Source organism: Procambarus clarkii, chromosome 22, assembly GCF_040958095.1.
Source record: "Procambarus clarkii isolate CNS0578487 chromosome 22, FALCON_Pclarkii_2.0, whole genome shotgun sequence".
NCBI lineage: Eukaryota > Metazoa > Arthropoda > Malacostraca > Decapoda > Cambaridae > Procambarus > Procambarus clarkii.
Window position 1 is genome coordinate 32,934,022 of NC_091171.1, and position 19,363 is coordinate 32,953,384.

Consider the following 19,363-nt stretch of genomic DNA (forward strand, 5'->3'; position numbering starts at 1 on the left):
TTAAGTGAAAGATATTAAATCAAGGGCGCAGGAAATCTTGTACCCGGTACTCATGTAAGAGAATAAGGGCAAGAAAATCCTACTAACAAATGAAACAAAGTTTCGAAAACAAATGAAACAGTTAAATGCTTCAAAAGTAAAATTGGTAGTCCAAGGATGTAGGCATACCTTGCCAAGTCTCTAAAGGACATAAAGCAAGTTTTTCCCACTGAATTTAATATGATACTTACAGAATTAGCGAACTTTTGTGCTCTGAAAAAATAAGCTAATTCCCTACCGTTGTATGTATCATCATCTCTGACTGACGTGTAGGGGTGCGAGGTGTCAACTGGTGACGAGAACTGCTGCTGAGGTCCCAATTCAGCAACTAAAGTTCGAGCTAGAGGAACTATGGCCCTCTTTGTCCTCCTACAGTCAGATTGCAGAAGATTGGGTACTCTTGACCCGGGGCAGACCACAGTACCAGGGTACCAATATGATGATCTGTCAGAATGAGAAATATTCAAGGGACATAGATGGTAAATACGAGTAATAACATGGAGGGAGAGATGACCAATTAAGAGTATGACTGAGGCCTACAGTCACCACGTAATCCAAAGTTGTCTCACCTTCACTATATGTTACTCTCGTAATGCACAATACACCGCACCTTATAAAAAATGAAATTGAATGAAAAAATCAACATTTCAATGTTGAACAACATCTTGTTCAACATTTCTCTTGTTAGAGTAATGTCATGGGCTTGTCTCATGTGATTCCTAGGGGCACCAGATTGAGACAAAATTGAGAATCACATGAGACAAGCCCATGACATTACTCTAACAAGAGAAATGTTGAACAAGAATACTTGCATAATAGACAAAACCCAAGATTCAAGAAGATTACAAATTCTTGAGGCAATTCACATAAGAATAGAGCGACCTACCATGAACACCCAAATCACGGAACTATTTACTCTACCAACCATGAGAGTAAGGACAAGACAAGAACATATCGATACCAACACAGAAAACAATGTCCAACATAACAGGCCAATTACACTGGATTAATCTTTGTGTTTGGATAGGAGATGCCTCGTATGGGCCAATACGCCTTCTGCAGCCTCTATGCTTCACCTCACTTATGTATCCCCCCATGTTTTTCACCTTCATTGTATTATCACCTGACCTAATGCGGGTATAAAATCAACTAGTATTGTAAGATCTGATCACTTGAGAATGAACCATGGAGGTTCGAAACGTCGTGCAAATTATACAAATAAGTGTAAATACACTCTATAGTAAATCACTTCTTTTCTTCACCTTAAAAGTACGAAAATGAGTTTTGGAGAACTCCTATTTCAATTAAGCCCTGATGCTAAGAAAATAGTTAGAGGGATAGAAGCCCTAAACCAAAAAATAATAAATACAGAATATGCGGTCATATTCAATGAAACATGTTTGAAAGAAAACCTGCTGCCAGTATACACCAATATATATATATATATATATATATATATATATATATATATATATATATATATATATATATATATATATATATATTAGTATATTTTGGTAGCAGTCTTTCCTGTAGACATATTTTATTAAATATGACCGAAAAAGTAAGATTAATAATTCTAACACGAATTTTCTCAATCTTTCGTACATTATGCTTCACTGTTGGAGGTAAATCAAAAATCACTTCTCCAAAATTCATTTTTATTTCTAGTCTGACGCGACACGGGCGCGTTTCGTAAAACTTATTACATTTTCAAAGACTTCACAAATACACAACTGATTAGAACTTGCGTTTCCCTGATTTTATATCTACATTTGAGTGAGGTGGGAAGGGTGATGTGGCATTACATTTGAGTAAGGTGGGAAGGATGATGTGGCATTAGAGGATATTAATAGGGTATTAAAAGTATCAACACAAGACAGAACACGAAACAATGGATATTGAATAGAAGTGTTTGTAGAAAGCCTATTGGTCCATATTTCTTGATGCTTCTATATTGGAGCGGAGTCTTGAGGTGGGTAGAATATAGTTGTGCAATAATTGGCTGTTGATTGCTGGTGTTGACTTCTTGATGTGTAGTGCCTCGCAAACGTCTAGCCGCCTGCTATCGCTGTATCTATCGATGATTTCTGTGTTGTTTACTAGGATTTCTCTGGCGATGGTTTGGTTATGGGAAGAGATTATATGTTCCTTAATGGAGCCCTGTTGTTTATGCATCGTTAAACGCCTAGAAAGAGATGTTGTTGTCTTGCCTATATACTGGGTTTTTTGGAGCTTACAGTCCCCAAGTGGGCATTTGAAGGCATAGACGACGTTAGTCTCTTTTAAAGCGTTCTGTTTCGTGTCTGGAGAGTTTCTCATGAGTAGGCTGGCCGCTTTTCTGGTTTTATAGTAAATCGTCAGTTGTATCCTCTGATTTTTGTCTGTAGGGATAACGTTTCTATTAACAATATCTTTCAGGACCCTTTCCTCTGTTTTATGAGCTGTGGAAAAGAAGTTCCTGTAAAATAGTCTAATAGGGGGTATAGGTGTTGTGTTAGTTGTCTCTTCGGAGGTTGCATGGCTTTTCACTTTCCTTCTTATGATGTCTTCGATGAAACCATTGGAGAAGCCGTTATTGACTAGAACCTGCCTTACCCTACAGAGTTCTTCGTCGACTTGCTTCCATTCTGAGCTGTGGCTGAGAGCACGGTCGACGTATGCGTTAACAACACTCCTCTTGTACCTGTCAGGGCAGTCGCTGTTGGCATTTAGGCACATTCCTATGTTTGTTTCCTTTGTGTAGACTGCAGTGTGGAAACCTCCGCCCTTTTCCATGACTGTTACATCTAGAAAAGGCAGCTTCCCATCCTTTTCCGTCTCGTAAGTGAAACGCAGCACGGAACTCTGCTCAAATGCCTCCTTCAGCTCCTGCAGATGTCTGACATCAGGTACCTGTGTAAAAATGTCGTCAACATACCTGCAGTATATGGCCGGTTTCAAGTTCATGTCGACTAAGACTTTTTGCTCGATGGTACCCATGTAGAAGTTTGCAAACAGGACACCTAGGGGAGAACCCATAGCGACCCCATCTACTTGCTTATACATGTGCCCATCCGGGCTCAAGAAGGGTGCCTCTTTAGTACAAGCTTGGAGTAGTTTCCTCAGAATACTTTCTGGCATGTCAAGAGGAGTACAGGCTGGATCACGATACACTCTGTCGGCTATCATTCCGATTGTTTCGTCCACAGGTACGTTGGAAAGGTACATCGGCTTCTCCAATGGTTTCATCGAAGACATCATAAGAAGGAAAGTGAAAAGCCATGCAACCTCCGAAGAGACAACTAACACAACACCTATACCCCCTATTAGACTATTTTACAGGAACTTCTTTTCCACAGCTCATAAAACAGAGGAAAGGGTCCTGAAAGATATTGTTAATAGAAACGTTATCCCTACAGACAAAAATCAGAGGATACAACTGACGATTTACTATAAAACCAGAAAAGCGGCCAGCCTACTCATGAGAAACTCTCCAGACACGAAACAGAACGCTTTAAAAGAGACTAACGTCGTCTATGCCTTCAAATGCCCACTTGGGGACTGTAAGCTCCAAAAAACCCAGTATATAGGCAAGACAACAACATCTCTTTCTAGGCGTTTAACGATGCATAAACAACAGGGCTCCATTAAGGAACATATAATCTCTTCCCATAACCAAACCATCGCCAGAGAAATCCTAGTAAACAACACAGAAATCATCGATAGATACAGCGATAGCAGGCGGCTAGACGTTTGCGAGGCACTACACATCAAGAAGTCAACACCAGCAATCAACAGCCAATTATTGCACAACTATATTCTACCCACCTCAAGACTCCGCTCCAATATAGAAGCATCAAGAAATATGGACCAATAGGCTTTCTACAAACACTTCTATTCAATATCCATTGTTTCGTGTTCTGTCTTGTGTTGATACTTTTAATACCCTATTAATATCCTCTAATGCCACATCATCCTTCCCACCTTACTCAAATGTAATGCCACATCACCCTTCCCACCTCACTCAAATGTAGATATAAAATCAGGGAAACGCAAGTTCTAATCAGTTGTGTATTTGTGAAGTCTTTGAAAATGTAATAAGTTTTACGAAACGCGCCCGTGTCGCGTCAGACTAGAAATAAAAATGAATTTTGGAGAAGTGATTTTTGATTTACCTCCAACAGTGAAGCATAATGTACGAAAGATTGAGAAAATTCGTGTTAGAATTATTAATCTTACTTTTTCGGTCATATTTAATAAAATATATATATATATATATATATTTATATATATTTATATATTTATATTATATATATATATATATTATATATATATATATATATATATATATATATATATATATATATATATATATATATATATATATATATATATATATATATATATATATATATATATATATATATATATATATATATATATATACACACACACACACTATATTATACTATACTATACAGGCTATATACTGCTGCATATACTCTGTAATGCTTCGCTTACTTTCTAGATGCTTTCCTAGTTGAGTGGTGTAATGTCACCTGCTCTCTATGCCTTTGTGAGGGGGGGGGAGGGGGGCAAACAGGACTCCCACAACCGATGCAATCTAGTAGATAGAAGCAATCACGGCAAGATAGCTTGAGGGAGCCACCAGGGTTCAGTCCAGTAAGAGACATTTCGTTATATTCAGTGCTGGATTTTTCTTATTTCAATATATTTTCATTTTATTTATTTTTATCCATGTGCTGTGATGCAGAATACCACCCGTGGTTAATGGGTGAGGATGTTGACCTGGTGCCCCGTCTTCTGCTGCCGCTCGCGGGACCTGACACTTTTACAGAAGAAGAGAATGAGTCCTTACCAATTGACCTGCAGTACCTCCCAGATGATAAGGAAAGAGAACCAGATCAGAAAATTCGCAGATTATTGCTAGAGTCTTTAATGCAGGTAAATTTTTTTTTTTTTTTTTTTTTTTTTTTTTTTTTAAGAAAGAAAAACATGTGTATATATTGATTAGCCAGATTATTTGAAGCTTTTTATCCAACATGCAATTTGTATTAGAAAAGCCATGTACAGTAATACCTTTCATTCTTTGATTTTGTCTTCATATAGTTTGTCTAATTGATCTTTAGTTTCTTAACTGCTCCTTTATATCAATTGTTTTCCTACCATGCATTCTGGTTATCACTAGACAAACATTAACAAAGCCAGGTATCAATAGACTCATTGTTTACTAAGGACAAGTTTCCTTGCAAACTCCTCTTTGCCTGTCAGTAAGGCATGGAGCTAAAGAGGTTCGGAGCATTATCCCAATACTTGGACAAACTTCCTAATTCTATGAAAGTTCACAAAATGCTAAAACTTCTTGAGAAATGTTTTGGAAACATACGATCTACTAAAATAGAATTGACGACAATTTGGTGACGGACCTCTCATCATTTCCCTTGTAGTCCTGTGGGATGTGGTGACAGACTTCTATGCTGCTCACTGTGCCATCTGGCTGGCTGTTTTAGATTTTAGTTAATTTTGAGATTTAAATTTTAATTAATTAGAGAGTTAATTTTGTCACTTTCCTTTTCTTTAGCCTGTTCACTTCTTTCCTTTTCCTGTGTGGGGCAGGGGGGGGGGGGCATTCAGGGACGTTCTGCCACTCAGCCAGATGTTTCACTTGCAGCTACTGGCTCCAATTTTGGCTTCTTGGAGGTGCTGTCAATTTTCCATAGACTACTGTCTGTAGTAGGGGTTTATAGTGCATCAGTTGCTTTGGTACATGTGATTCTGCCTTCGTACCTTTTAGCTCCTCTACAGATGGATTCTTGGCATTCACCCAGGTCTGCCAGATTTTGGAGCCCATCTACCGTCTCATGGGATGCCTCGGTGACGTTGTTGTGGGGGGACGTCTCGGTGCCTCTCATCAAGCTTGGTCTTAGCATGTCTTGGCATATCGAGGGGTGCATCACAGTTTTTGTTAGGTTTTGTCTTTCCCACCTCTGGTGAATGAGACCTACTTAACTGTTTACTCCACAACATTATTTGCAATTTGTTATACAAGGATGAAGTCACGGTGACACCCTATTCTTGTGGATGGTGTTCTCTTCTTCCCTGTTTCAAAGCTTCAGTCTAGGCCTGTCTGTTCTCAAAAGTACATTCCTTATTCCACATTCTGGATGGCCATGTTCCAGCATCACCAGGTGGTTTCAAGCAGCTCATGTCTCCTTTTTCTATATTGTCAGGATACCTATATTGATACATTTCCCTTCACCCAGATTTAGTGTACATCTCGTACCACTTTCGGGCGCCTCTGTTTGGTTTGAAAGCGACTCCCAGACTTCAGCCTGACTTGCCTGTATCAGTGACATTTTTATTGGCTGGCCAGAACTCTTGTCTTTTCCATTTGGGCTGCTTCAGTTTTCTGGTCAACTATCAGAGATTCCAGTTGGCAATTATCTAAGTGTAGTTACAAGATGACAGCTATGCTCATGGTGTCCCTTCTTCCCAGTACTGTACTCTTTGTTATATAACGTTTTGAAACTAATGACGGTTTTGACTTCCACCTCAGTTAGTTTGTTCCAACTGCCTACCACTGGTTGCACAAGAAAATTTTATAATATTTTCTGTGGGGAGCCCCTCAAGCTCCCTGGAGCTATCAGATTGATATATGCTATATTAGTCTGGGGCATCAGTCAAAGGAGTTCAACCTACCGGGAACCATGAGCCAGAACCTGGCCCCCCTCAGAGAGGCACACGGAGCAATGGCCTATGGAAACCCCCATGTGTTTGGGAGCATTCATTCCATGTCTACCATCGACCTGGGATAGGCACCCAGAAAGGTAGGCATAACAAAACAGACCCCATTTGGTAAGAAATTGCAACCAAAGACCAAACAGAGGCAGAACTCCCACAAAACCTAAAGAAACAAGCACACGTCATACGCTGCTGCTGTGCTGCTGGTCCGCGCAGCCCTCCCTTCCCAGGAGGAAAGGGGGAGGGATGCGAATCGGGACTGTGCGAGTCTGAGGTTCATTTTAGACTTGTCCTGTCTGTACCCCTGGATTCCTTGCCCCTCCTTTCGGATGACCACTCTGTCCCAGGTCAGGCTTCTTTTGGAGCCGGGTGCTTGGATGGTGTCTCTGGACCTCTAGGACGAGTATTGGCACCTCTCGATTCATCCAGGGTTCAGGGACTGGTTAGATTTTGTGGTGGGGTGGCAGGCTTACCACTTTCATTGCCTTTCTTTTGGTTTGAATCTGACACCTTGCATTTTTCTGGGGAAAGCCCCTATGGCTCCCTGGAGCTATCTAGGTTGATAGGTTTATGTCAGGCATCAGTCATGTGTATGGAGTTCTTTGGGCCTACCGGGGACCACGGCCAGAACCTGGCCCCCCCCTCATAGAGGCAAGGGGGAGCAATGGCCTATAGAAGCCCCCGTGTGGTTGGAAGCATCCTATGTCTGCCATTGACCGGGTCAGGCACCCAGAAAGGTAAGCATCCCAAAACAAACCCCTATTCTGGTGAAAATATTGCTACCAGTTGCTAAGTTGAACAAGTGGATAGAACTCCCCAACCAATAACGAGCAAACTAGTGTGATGTGACCCATTGCTGCGCTGCCATCTGCACAGCTTTCCCCTCCCCGGAAGGGGAAAGGGGGAGCCCCAGGCCTACCGTGCCGGCGATCCACACCCCAGTTCTTGAGGCTGATGCTATAGACAGCGGTTGTGTGTTCTGTCCCCAGACTTTTACGGCGCTGTGCCTTGTGTATGGTGGCTGTTCTCCAGAGGTGCGGGAGCCAGGAGTTACTCTTCAGTACTCGGGCTGCATGCGCCTAGGGTTCCCTTCCCTAGGTGCCCTGTAAGTACTGCCCATGGAGCTTGGGGTTGCCTTCCACAGGTTCCTTGGGATCTGCCTCTGTGGGTCTGTTTAACTGCTCGGCTTTTCGGCTGCCCTTTGGGTACTTGGGCGTTTTGTCTCCCTCGTTTACCTTAGGGTAGGAGGCAGTTTTGTACTGGTAAGGGGCGCAGGGTGCTGTGCAGCTTAATGTCACCAATCACAGTGGCCAGCTCTGTTCCTTGGGGCACGTTGTCCTCTGGCAGGGTTTTGTTTTTCTTTTTCTTTTTGCCTTGGTAGAGGGTTCTGCCCTACTTTCCACTGGTGTTTGGCCTCATCCTGATACTTGGTGGTGCCCCCCTGCTAGATCCCCGTAAGCATGCACATCCCTGGAGTCCTCTTCTAGTAAACGCTCAGGACCCTGGGAATCCCATAGGGAACGAGTGGGTCCAATGGATGCGACCCCGGGGTCCCCCCCCCCCTTGCTTTATGCGAGTTTGAGGGTTGTTCGGTCCCCTTGTCTCAGGGCGAACCTCACGGTTTTTGCCTCCGTCACGCTGCCTGTTGGGTCGGTGACATTTTCGACCCTGAGTCCTGTGAGTTTTGCTGCTTGCTGATGACTCAATTTACTCGGTCTGCAGATGATCATCTTTGGGTATGGGCTGCGCAGGCGTTGCATTCCATGTTTCGTTTGTAGGAATGCACTCGGTTGGTTGCTCACCTGGATGCCCCACGGCTGCCCCGTTTTGCTTATGGGGACCCGAACATGGGGGTGAGGGTCGCCTCGACCCTGGTTCAATCCGCACCTCCTTGTTGTTCATTCTGGTACCCCTTCCCTGCTTCCGGCCCCGAAGCGTCTAAGGGTTTCGGAATCGGAGCAGGGATTAGTTGGTCTTGAACTCTGGGAGCCTCGTGGGATGGCCCTTCCGGTGTTGCGACGGAGGCATTCAAGTCTACTCCCCCAGCCGAGGCCTCTGGGTCTTACCAGTGGGCCCCCCTTTCTGTCCGGCTTCTACGGCTGCGCCGACCTTGTCTGGTGGGGTCGGAGCTGGGGGGGAAGACTCGGCCCCAGGTTCTGCGGAGGACGACCTTGGGGCTGGGGAGGGGCTGACTTTAGAGACTTTGGGCCCCGCTGGACCCCGCCTGGGTGTTTCTGCCCTCTGAGCGGGGCTTACTGTTACAAGGAGTGGGGTTTCTTTTCCCCCCTCTGGTGAGGGGGGTGTGAAGTCACCGTTGCTTGGTGACTAGTGCTTCGTTGGACTTGGTTCTGTCTTTCCGGATGTTTTCGGCTTATCGCATCCAATCTGCTGCGGTGCGGTTCGATCTTGCGGCAAACCACCTGCATGACCTGGATTATGCCTTGGCAACGGACCCCTCGGCTTTCAGGTGTGGGACTTCGTTCCCTTTCTGGCTCCGTTACAAGGTTCCGGAGTTGTCCTGGCTGGTGGACAGTCTTGTCTTTACCTTGGAGGGCTGGCATTCCTGCCGTTCTCGCACGCTTGAGTGGTGGGACACTTCGACGGTGCTGCAGGTTTTCCTAGGGGAGTGACCTAGTGCACCCCAATGAGTGCTCGTTTGTTCTTGCCCTTTCCCGAGATGTAGGTGTCGTTCAGCTCCATGTGCAGGTTCCCTCCCTTTCGGCGGTGCTGGTGACTGAGGACTTGCGCGCCCGGGGCCTTTTGGCTTCAGCCTTGCATTTCTTTTCCCTCCTTGCGCTATCTTCGGCCTGGCTCACGAAGGATGGCTTGGCGCTTGGGACTGTTCCTGGTTCTGGCGCCTTGGCCTCGGCGGCTCGCTCGTCGGTTGCCTTGCTGAAGCTTTTCGCGCCGATCATGTGGGATGTGGTGGTGCTGTTTTATGCGTCCTGGCAGGCGGTGGTTGCCTCTTCTGTGGAATCTGCTTGGGCCTTTTGTATTCTCCTGTTTGAGGCTTCAGCTGGTGCGCATTATATTCAGGCTGCTTTGGCTTCTTGCCATCCTATGTCGGACTTGCTGGTTCTCCGGGGGTCTCGTGGAGGTCCTTCTCGGAAGGGTCGTGCCAAGGCTCGGGGTTCCTTTTGTCGTGGTAAGCCACTTGTGTTGGGTTTGGGTTCGGCTCCTCCTTTGGACCCGCCTTTGTCTGGTCGGCATGGTGTTCTCTGTGTGCGAGGTTCTGGGTCTCGTAAAGGGCACCGGCCCTTTTGCGGTTCGCCCCATTGATGGGGTGATAGGGGGTGGCTTGCGCTGTTTGCTCACTCCTCGTCCCGGTGGCGTTGAGTAGCCCCCCCCCTTCCTTCGGGAAGTTTGGGGCTGGCGAGGCAGGCCTCTTCCCCTGCGCTCTTGTCAGGTCATCTTGGAGTGGATTCGCTTGGGCGTGGTCAAAACGACGACATCCCTCAGATGGGTTCCCCGTCTCTTTCCTGTCCTGAAATGGGACTGTGCAGACCTGCAGTTCATTCTGGAGTTGTCCAGTCTGAACTCTTGGGTTCATTGCCCCTCCTTTCAGATGACTACGCTGTCCCATGTTCGGCTCCTATTGGAGCAGAGCACTTGGGTGGTGTCCCTGGACCTCCGGAATGCTTATTGGCATGTCCCGATTCATCTGGGGTTCAGGGACTGGCTCGGGTTTGTTGTGGGGGCGTCAGGGTTACCGCTTTCGTTGTCTCCCATTAGGATTGAACCTGGCACCTCGTGTGTTCACGTGCCTTACATGGGTCGTGGTGGCCTGTCTGCATCTGTTAGGTGTTTGGGTGTTGGCCTACCTCGGTGACTGGCTGATTTTGGCTCTCAGCCGGTCTCCTTGTCTGCTGGCCAGGGATTTGTTTTTGTCTCAGCTCGCCGGGTTCGGGTTCTTGGTGAACTGAAGGAAGTCCCATCTGGTTCCCTCCCAGATTCAGACATGGCTGGGCCTTGTGTGGGACTCTTGGACCGCTTCCTTGTCTCTTCCTCCAGAGTCTCTCCTGTGGCTGCGGTCCCGCATGCGCCTGTTTCCCGGGGTGGGGGGTCCCTGGTCACCCGGTGGTTGGTCAAGGGTCTGTGCATGAGCCTGAACTTCGCAATACTGGTCTACCCGCCGGGTCGGGTTTGACTTCGTCAGCTGTTCTGGTTCGTTCGGGGATGTCCCTTCCGCCTCTCGTGATCGCTGGGTTCGGACCCCGGGGCCTTGCGTCGGTTGCTGTGTTGCCGGCTACCTGTTCGGGTTATTCGGGGTTCAGTGCCTTGGCGCCTACCCGAGCCCTTGCTCGATGTGTTCACGGATGCATCGTCTCTCGGCTAGGGCTTTGTGACCAGTGCTTGCCAGGCCAGCCAGGGACGGTGGGGTCCGTCTTTCCGTCGAGCCCACAGCACGGTGCAGGAATTCGTGGTGGTGTGGTTTGCTCTTTGGGGACTGCGGGGTCGACGATCCGGCTCCATTTGGACTGCTCCCTGGTGGTTCATTGTTTGAACTGGGGGGGGGGGCTTCAGTGTGGTCCTTGGCTCTTTTGTGCTGGCCGCTTCGGGTGACTCGTTTGCCGAGTTCACGGGGTTTGGCTCTCCTGACAACTTCCGTTGGCTTTGCCAGATGCTTGGACGCCTTGAGGTGGACCTCTTTGTGTCGGCTTAGTTGCGGCACCTACCCCAGTCTGTTGCGCCCTTCCCCGACTGCGAGGCCGTCGTGGTCGATGCCTTCCGGCAGGACTGGTTGAGGTGTGGGTTCCTTTACCTCTTTTCCCCCGGTTTCGCTGTGACTCACTGTTTCGTCCTGACTCACTTGGAGACTTACCAGGGGAGAGTTGTCCTCTTGGCGGCCGGCCCAGCCGTGGTTTCAGGCGCTGCTTGCTCAGTGTCCGAACCCGGAGGTTTTCCCGCGGCTCCGCCTCTTCCAGCAGATCGGACCGGTGCGTCACGTGGCTGGTTCGATCTTCTCGAGTCTTCGCATATGGTATTTTTTACTCGAGTTTATCATCATCTCTATGGTGATCAGGTGGCTTCCTTATTAGTGTTCCACCTGCGGGCTTTGTCTCAGCAGCAGTATGAAGTTTCCTAGCGGTCCTTCCGGTTCTTCTTATGTTTTTGTCGTACTTCGTTTTCGGTTAGGGTGGTGTTGTCCTTTCTCTTGGTTGTTCCAGGACCGTCTCCTTATGCCAAACACTTATGCAGCAGCTCCATTTGGACTGCTCTCCAGTGGTTGATTGTCTGAACCACGGGGGTTCTTTTTGGTCCTTGGCTCTTTGGGTAAGTCTCTTCGAGTGACTCGTCTGCTGGATTCTCAGGGTTTGGCCCTCTGCAGTTCATATCCAGGGAGTGTCCAAAGTCCTGGCAGACGGCCTATCGCGATTCATTTCCCTGTCTACGGAATGGATGATCGACGCCGACTCCTTCAGTTGGCTCTGCCGGACATATGGACTCCCGGAGGTGGACCTCTTCACGTCGGCGTGATCTCGGCATCTCCCGATATATGTGGCACCCTTCCCGGACAGTAGAGCCGTCACGGTGTATGCCTTTTGGCGGGACTGGAAGAGGTTGGGTTGCCTATACTTCTTCCCCCCACCCCAGTCCAGCTGTTACTTTAGGTTCTAGCTCTTTTGGAGTCTGCCCATGGGAGAGTCGTCCTTGTGGTGGCTCCTTGGTGGCCAGCCCAGCTTTGGTTTCAGCTGCTGCTTGCTCGGTGTCCAAACCCGTGGCATCCTCTTTCAGCAGATTGGACCGGTCCGGTACATGACTGGTTCAGTCTACTCCTCTGCTCTTCATGTCTGGTTTTTTTGATGCGGGTATATCACCACTTGTATGGTGATCAGGTGGCTTCTTTGATGCTGTTCCAGCTGTGAGCTTCATCTCAACGACAGTATAACGTTTCCTGGCGTTCTTTTGCCATTTTCTCTCTCTTCGTAGATTGTTTTCAATTTCAGATAGTTGTTTTGTCTTTTCTTGGCTTTTTCAGAATTGTCTTTTGATGCACAATACAATCACTGTATCATGCAGCGCTGGCGGAGCTGCTCCAACTTGGGTTCGGGGTGGATGTCACTTTTGCCCTGTTCCTTAAGCTTTCTTGTGCTGTGTTTGACCTCTGGCCTGCTCATGAGCCGCCTGAGCCGCCCCGGTCCTTGGACCTGGTGTTCTCTCTTTTATCTCTTCTCTCCAGTTTGTGGTGGCCATTTCGATTCAAGATTATTTTTCCAAGGCTCTGTTTCTGTTGGCATTGGCCTTTTGGGGTTGGGTTGATGAACTTTATGCTCTCCTCTGGCACAGGGGTTTCTGCTCTTTCGGTCCTGGTAGTCGGTTTCTGTTGCAGTCGTCCTTTTCTTTTCTGGAGGAAGAACCAGACGTTGGCTTTCTGGGGTCATTGATGCTTCGTTGGTCAGGCAAGGGGTGCATCATGTGTTGTGTCCGGTTGTGGCTCTTCACTGTTATATGTATGCGCGCTGCGGCTTCTGTGGCCGGGGACGTGCTTTAGGTTGATTTGGTTTCCCTCGTTCCTTGTTTGAGGGCTCGGGGTCTCCCAGGTCATCCGCAGGGTTATTAATAACACTTTCGCCCGGGCATGACGCAGCATTGCGTCATCCGTTTACTGTCGGTAATGCCGGGGATGATGCAGCATTGCGTCATCCACTTTAAATAATCGCCAAAAATCAGGTTTTTATCCGATTTTTTTGCGACTGGTTTTAAAATGCGCGCCGATGTCTTCCCATTTTCTTGGTTGAGCCTCGTGGCCCTCAGGCGCCTTGGCACACGCCGTGGGCCCATTGTTTTCGCTCCACTGTTGTGACCAATGTCGCCTCCCCTCGCATCTCAAACGTGTGAACATTTCGGCTATTTTCCGTGGCTATATTTCTTACTGCGGCTTTAGAAACTATCTACGCTTACTCCACGATGGATAGTGATCATGAACAAGGCCCTTCCAGGAAGAAAATTGCAAAAGAAAGGCTTGAAAAGGGCGGGAATTGGGAGTGTAGCTGGAAGGCGTCTGAGTGCTCACTTGCGGCTAACGCGTGGCCCGTCTTCAACTCGTCGGCGGTTGGAGCGTGACCAGGTTTTTTATTTTATATGCTAATGTTCCTCTAGAGAATTCTATTGCGAACCCATTGAGACCAAAATGAAAGACCTAGGACGAAAATTGAGGTGACCAGAGTGAAAATAGTGAAAACATTTTATCGCGTTTGCGCTCTCCTGGGTAACTCATTCGCACTTTCTCTGTTTGCTGCGGGTAATTAGCCGGGCTTTTGGAGTTTATATGCATTTAGTGCTGTAGAGAATTCTATTGCGAACACAATGATACAAAATTTAATCTTGTAGGACGAGAATTAAGGTGACAAAGTTGAAGAGAGTATACATTTTTCAGAATTTACGCGCGCTCCCATGACACCCTGGGTCCCATATCGCACAGTTGAGGGGTGGCGCGCGAGGTACGCCAAAGTGTTAAGTCTAGCCATCCTGCAATCCACCCTCGTGCCCATGACGTTTGTAAGTTTGCTGCTTTGGCTGCTGTGTTCTGCAAAGTGTCTTGGGGTGACTTTCGGGTACGGGGGTTTTGGGGGTAGAACAGGGGTCCTGGTTGCCCATTATCTGGTCAATATTCATGTTCCCGGTTGTTCGTGTGTGGTTTTGGATCGCAGGCACTGGCCAGTTGTCTCGCCTTCGAGTTGATGTGAACATGGTGACCACCTTCCGGGTAAGTCCCTCTCTTTCTTGTCTTTGGTTAGGTAGGTCCAGGGAGCTGGAGGGGGCTTCCCATAGAAAACCAACATTGAATGTAAAGAAACATCATTTTCTGGAGGTTCCCTGGTACCCTCCCTCCCTTCGGTTGGTGGTTTTTCTTTTTGATGCTCAGCCTCCCAAGTGAGGTGTGGCCAGGTTCTGGCTCGTGGTCCCCAGTGGGCTGAACTCCTTTGGCTGATGCACCAGACTGATATAGCATATATCAGTTCGATGGCTTCAGGAAGCCTCCGGGGCTCACCCAGAAAATGGCGTTTCAATACACTCAGGTGCCTGACAGTTGGGTGGACTGGCCTGACAGTTTTGTGGACAGCGCTCCGGATTCGTAGTCCTGAGGTTCCGGATTCGATCCCCGGTGTAGGCGGAGACAAATGGGCAAAATGTTTCTTTCACCTTGATGCTCCTGTTACCTAGCAGTAAATAGGTATCTGGGAGTTAGACAGCTGCTATGGGCTGCTTCCTGGGGTATGTGTAACAAAAAGGCCTGGTCGAGGACCGGTCCGCGGGGACGCTAAGGCCCAAAATCATCTCAAGGTAACTTTTTTTTTTTAACAAATTATTTTCGACGCACCACAGGAATATCATTATATAAGGTGTGCAGTGCAGGGGTTAATGGGTGGCTCTGAAATTACTGAACCCTGAACCCTGTGACCAGGCTGCAGTGGTCTTGCAATGAAGTTTCACTGCCTCGTCTACAAATATGTAAAACACATGGAGATTTTAATTTTTTGTATGATAATGTAATATATTTTTTGCAGTTGTGCATCACTCGTGAAGGTCGAGAGATTATGAGGAAACAAAATGTCTACCTCATTCTTCGAGAACACCACAAGTGGGAAGAGAAGCGGCATTGCATCATGCTCAATGAGGATATAGTCAATCTCCTCATTAGGTAAAGTCTTTATTCATCTTCATATTTTTAATATCTGTGTGTAATATTGTAATGTTCATCTTGTTATTTCTGTTTCAATGAATTGCAATTCTTGACTCATGCAAGCAAACGCTTATATTGCTCAACTTGAAGTACAGTACAAGGCAACCTCTGCCATTCCTGTAACTTTGCCTCTCTCAATCAGCTGCCTTATTTTCCTGGAGGGTTTATCCACTGATCATTGTGTTTGAAGATTATGAGCTATGAGCCATTAGTACTGTTACCTTTATGGAGATGAGGTGGTGGCACTTTTTGTGTTGCATTTATTCCTCCTTCCAAGCATTAGAATGAGGTGGCTTGGTGGCCGTTTTGGCCTTAACATGCCATTTGCTGCCCATTTGCTATGTTTCTATGCCTGTCATCATATTCTTTCTATCACAGCTATTTGTGAAGCACTGTCTTTAGCCCAATGCAGTCAATTCCTATCATTTAGCTTTGACAGAGCCTCTTATTTTTGGGATGACTGTTTCTAACCTCTTTTTCTCAACCCCAGCTGGCTCCTATTTTTCCTAAACCTTCTTGATCTTTGAGTTTTTCTTGTTTGTCCTATCCTTGATTTATGGTTTCTTCTGGTGAGGATTCTTTTTTCAAGGTGTCTTTCTTGTTGCCTCTGATTTATGGTAGTCGCATTTGCGAATTTTGCTATCTCTGTCTCTGATTGTGGGGAAATCTACCGGTGATTTATTTATGATGGACAGTATTTAATTGTATTTATTACTTATTCATTACTTATGAGTAGACTGTAATTTTATGATTTATCACCATCAGTAAACTTTCCTTCACTCAACCTGGGGGGTCTTAAATTATTTAAATGTCACCTTAATTAAACCGTAGAACTAAAGAACTAATTTGTTAATCTAGATTAAGATATGTTAATAAAATTTGCAACTCTCTCAGCTGATACGTAGAGTGTAAGCTGGTCTAACATCAAACTCGGTCTACCACATGCAGTTCATCCTGGACCCGTATTAATGGCGACCGTTTAGTCATGGGTGCAGCTCACCTTGATTTCTTGTGCTCACACATTACCTGTGAAAATGTTACACTGTAACATATATCGACTACAGATATACGTAATTCAATTGTAATGTTGAGATTTGGTTATAATTAACCACTGGACTGTGTTGCTCGACAATAAAGTTGAACCTCGGTTGACGACCATCCCTCTATGAATTTTTTGGGTTACGAACTCAATTTCTTTGTAAAAATTCGACTCGGTAGACGACCTTTACCTCACTTGGCGATGAGTTTGTTGATGCACGTATGGGTCGACCGAGTGCGTGGTACCTGGTGGCACAGGTGAGGCGCGCTTCAGTTTACCAGTGCCTCCTGCCTAGTGACGATTACACTTGAATTTTGTATTTGGGAGGACAACAAGATAGATGGTGGGGGAGACTGGATGGATGGTGAGGGGACTAGATGGATGGATGGTGGGGGTACTGAATGGATGGTGGGGAACTGAATGGATGGTGGGGAACTGAATGGATGGATGGTGGGGGAACTGAATGGATGATGGGGGGGGGGTCCAGATGGATGGCAGGTGAGTGGGATGGGGGGGGGGTAAGTTAATGAAAATCTTTCAGAAACACTAGCCCTAAAATCATATAAGGGAAAAACACATGGAGGGCGAGTGGGTGGGTAGGCGATAGTGAGTGGATGGATGAGTAGTCCTCCCAGGTGGTGTGGCAAAGTGGGTGGATAGGCAGGCAGGCAGGTGTCAGTGTGTGCAGGCGGGCAGTAGTGAGATGGTTGGCGGAGTAGGCATAGTTGGCGTGCAGGCAGCAGAACAAGTGAGTGGCAGATGGTAGACTAAGGAGGTGGGTGGCTGATGGTACTCAAAGGAAATGGGTGGCAGGGCTGGCACAGAGCGGGTGGGTAGCAGGGCAGTCAGGAGATAGTGCGTGGGCAGATGGGTGGTCAGAATGAATGGGTGGGTAGCAGTGGGCAGGCAAGCGGTGGCGTGAGTGGACAAGCTTCCGACTAGGACTAATACAGGAGCTGGTCACTCTCAGTCCCTCCCCAAGACATCCCCATCCCACACAACGGTCCCTCCCCACTACCTCCATCTCCTCATTCCCCACACTGGCTGTCTCAGCTGTACCCCTCCTAGCCATATGGACAGTATTAATACGGTAGGGTTCCTTGCTACCAGCTGATAGATCGGGAGGCAGACTCCCTGCGTCTGTTATTAACCTGTTTCTTCGTTCTGTGTGCTTGCAAATAACACACTCACATACACCCTTGGCTTTGGTACCTGTAGGTGGTATGTAGCCAAGGTTGTGAAGCATAAGGTAGTCTTGAAAAGATTATAGGAAAAGATCAATTTGTAAGGAAGTCTTGAAAAGATTGCTTGTAAGGGCACTCACTGGAAGAGATTCAGTCAATCAGGAAGATATTCAGATATTCTTGAAAATATGGAACACACCACCACCATGGTAGTTGCTAACACTGTTCATCTATGCTACTTGTATCAGATGCATCATCACTGAATCCAGAAAATGATTCATCTATAAAAAGTGGAGATTACATGGGTGGGCAAGGGAGGCGCCCAGAGCTTCAACTGGATACGCTCACTGTATCGTCCTCATCTGTGCTGTATCCCTTGCATCCAACCTTTGTGTTAGGTTCTTATTGCACCTAGCTTGATCAATATCATGACCCTTATGTTCTTCAAACAATAAGGTCTGAATTTCACAGACAGTTGTCTTTCAACATGTGTTTGGGAGCCAGAGGTGAGTGTGACACCTATGGTTGCTCACTAGGTACTAAGCCAGCCAGCAGCCCTATGGCAGTCTGGCCTTTTTTTCCAAGATGGCTGCCTCTCACTAGAGGTCCCAAGAGCCCATTTCATACACAACCTACCGCCCACGCATTTTGAATGGGGTCGAAATATTAAAAAGGTGTATTCTCGGCTCGTGCAGTTCCCACTGACTGAGTTTTCTCGGCTGACGCAGTGCAGAGATTAATATTTGCTTGGCCTAATTATGTATTTGTCAGCTTATGCTACAACCTCTCAACCAATCACTCGCAAAGCTTAATTTTATTTTATTTTATTTGGAAGCTAATTACAGAGCAATTTACATCTCTCTCTTTACTTTTATATTATACAGTGTCCTTTATTTTTATTTTTTGTCCTTTCAGAACTGAAGGCGAGATTGGTGTGGATGATCTATCATCCGTAGAAATACCACCAGATATGGCTAGCAAGTTTGCTGACCATGATAAGGAATTCTTGACGGAAAGTTCTTCAGACATGAATTCTCTGACAGAAGAAGCAGTAGAAGTTTTAAAATAAAGTTGAATGATATACTGAATATTGTTTTACTGCTTTGAATACAGCTCTTCAAGTTAAGAATATTTTTGTTCAATTTAAGGCAAATTCCAAATGCCTTTGTTAGGTATAAATAGTCCTTTATTGTATTATGATTTTCTACATAATAATACAGCAAAGGTTTTTGTTTAACTTTTTGAGTTGAGTTTACCTGTTATCAATTTTGAGTTACATGTATTTTGCTAAAAGCTCAGCCTGTAGTCAGAAAATTTGACTTTCCTGTTCCAAGGGGCAGTTAAGGGTGGTTTACCTGTTGATTCTGAGGATAAACATCCCCATGGCCCTGTCTCCCTCCTGGTTTCTGGTCTGATGATTGTTGGATGTGGCTGCTCACAGCCTGACGTATGAATCAAAGCTGGTTGATCAGGTATCCATTGATGGTGCTTGTTAAGTTCTCTTTCAAACACTGTGAGAGGTCAACCAGTTATGCTTAATATGTGTAAGGAAAGTGTGTTGAAAAGTCTTGGGCCTTTGATATTGACCGAGTTCTTTCTCATCGTGCCTAATGCACCTCTACTTTTCAGTGGGACTCTCTTGCACATTCTGTCATGCCTTCTGGTCTCCTG

At 46.4% G+C, this 19,363-nt stretch overlaps 1 protein-coding gene across 3 annotated transcripts in view; it reads left to right on the top strand.

Moving 5' to 3' along the window:
* Window positions 1-18,780, top strand: part of LOC123758725 (protein HGH1 homolog) — a 50,234-nt gene extending 31,454 nt beyond the window's left edge. For all 3 annotated transcript variants that reach the window (XM_045743328.2, XM_045743318.2, XM_045743339.2), the window contains 3 exons: window positions 4,796-4,986; window positions 15,294-15,427; window positions 18,608-18,780. In XM_045743328.2, coding sequence (XP_045599284.2) covers window positions 4,796-4,986; window positions 15,294-15,427; window positions 18,608-18,761 — 479 coding nt within the window. In that variant the 3' untranslated portion in view covers window positions 18,762-18,780. The remainder of the gene's footprint in view (window positions 1-4,795; window positions 4,987-15,293; window positions 15,428-18,607) is intronic.
* Window positions 18,781-19,363: the final 583 nt, after the last annotated feature.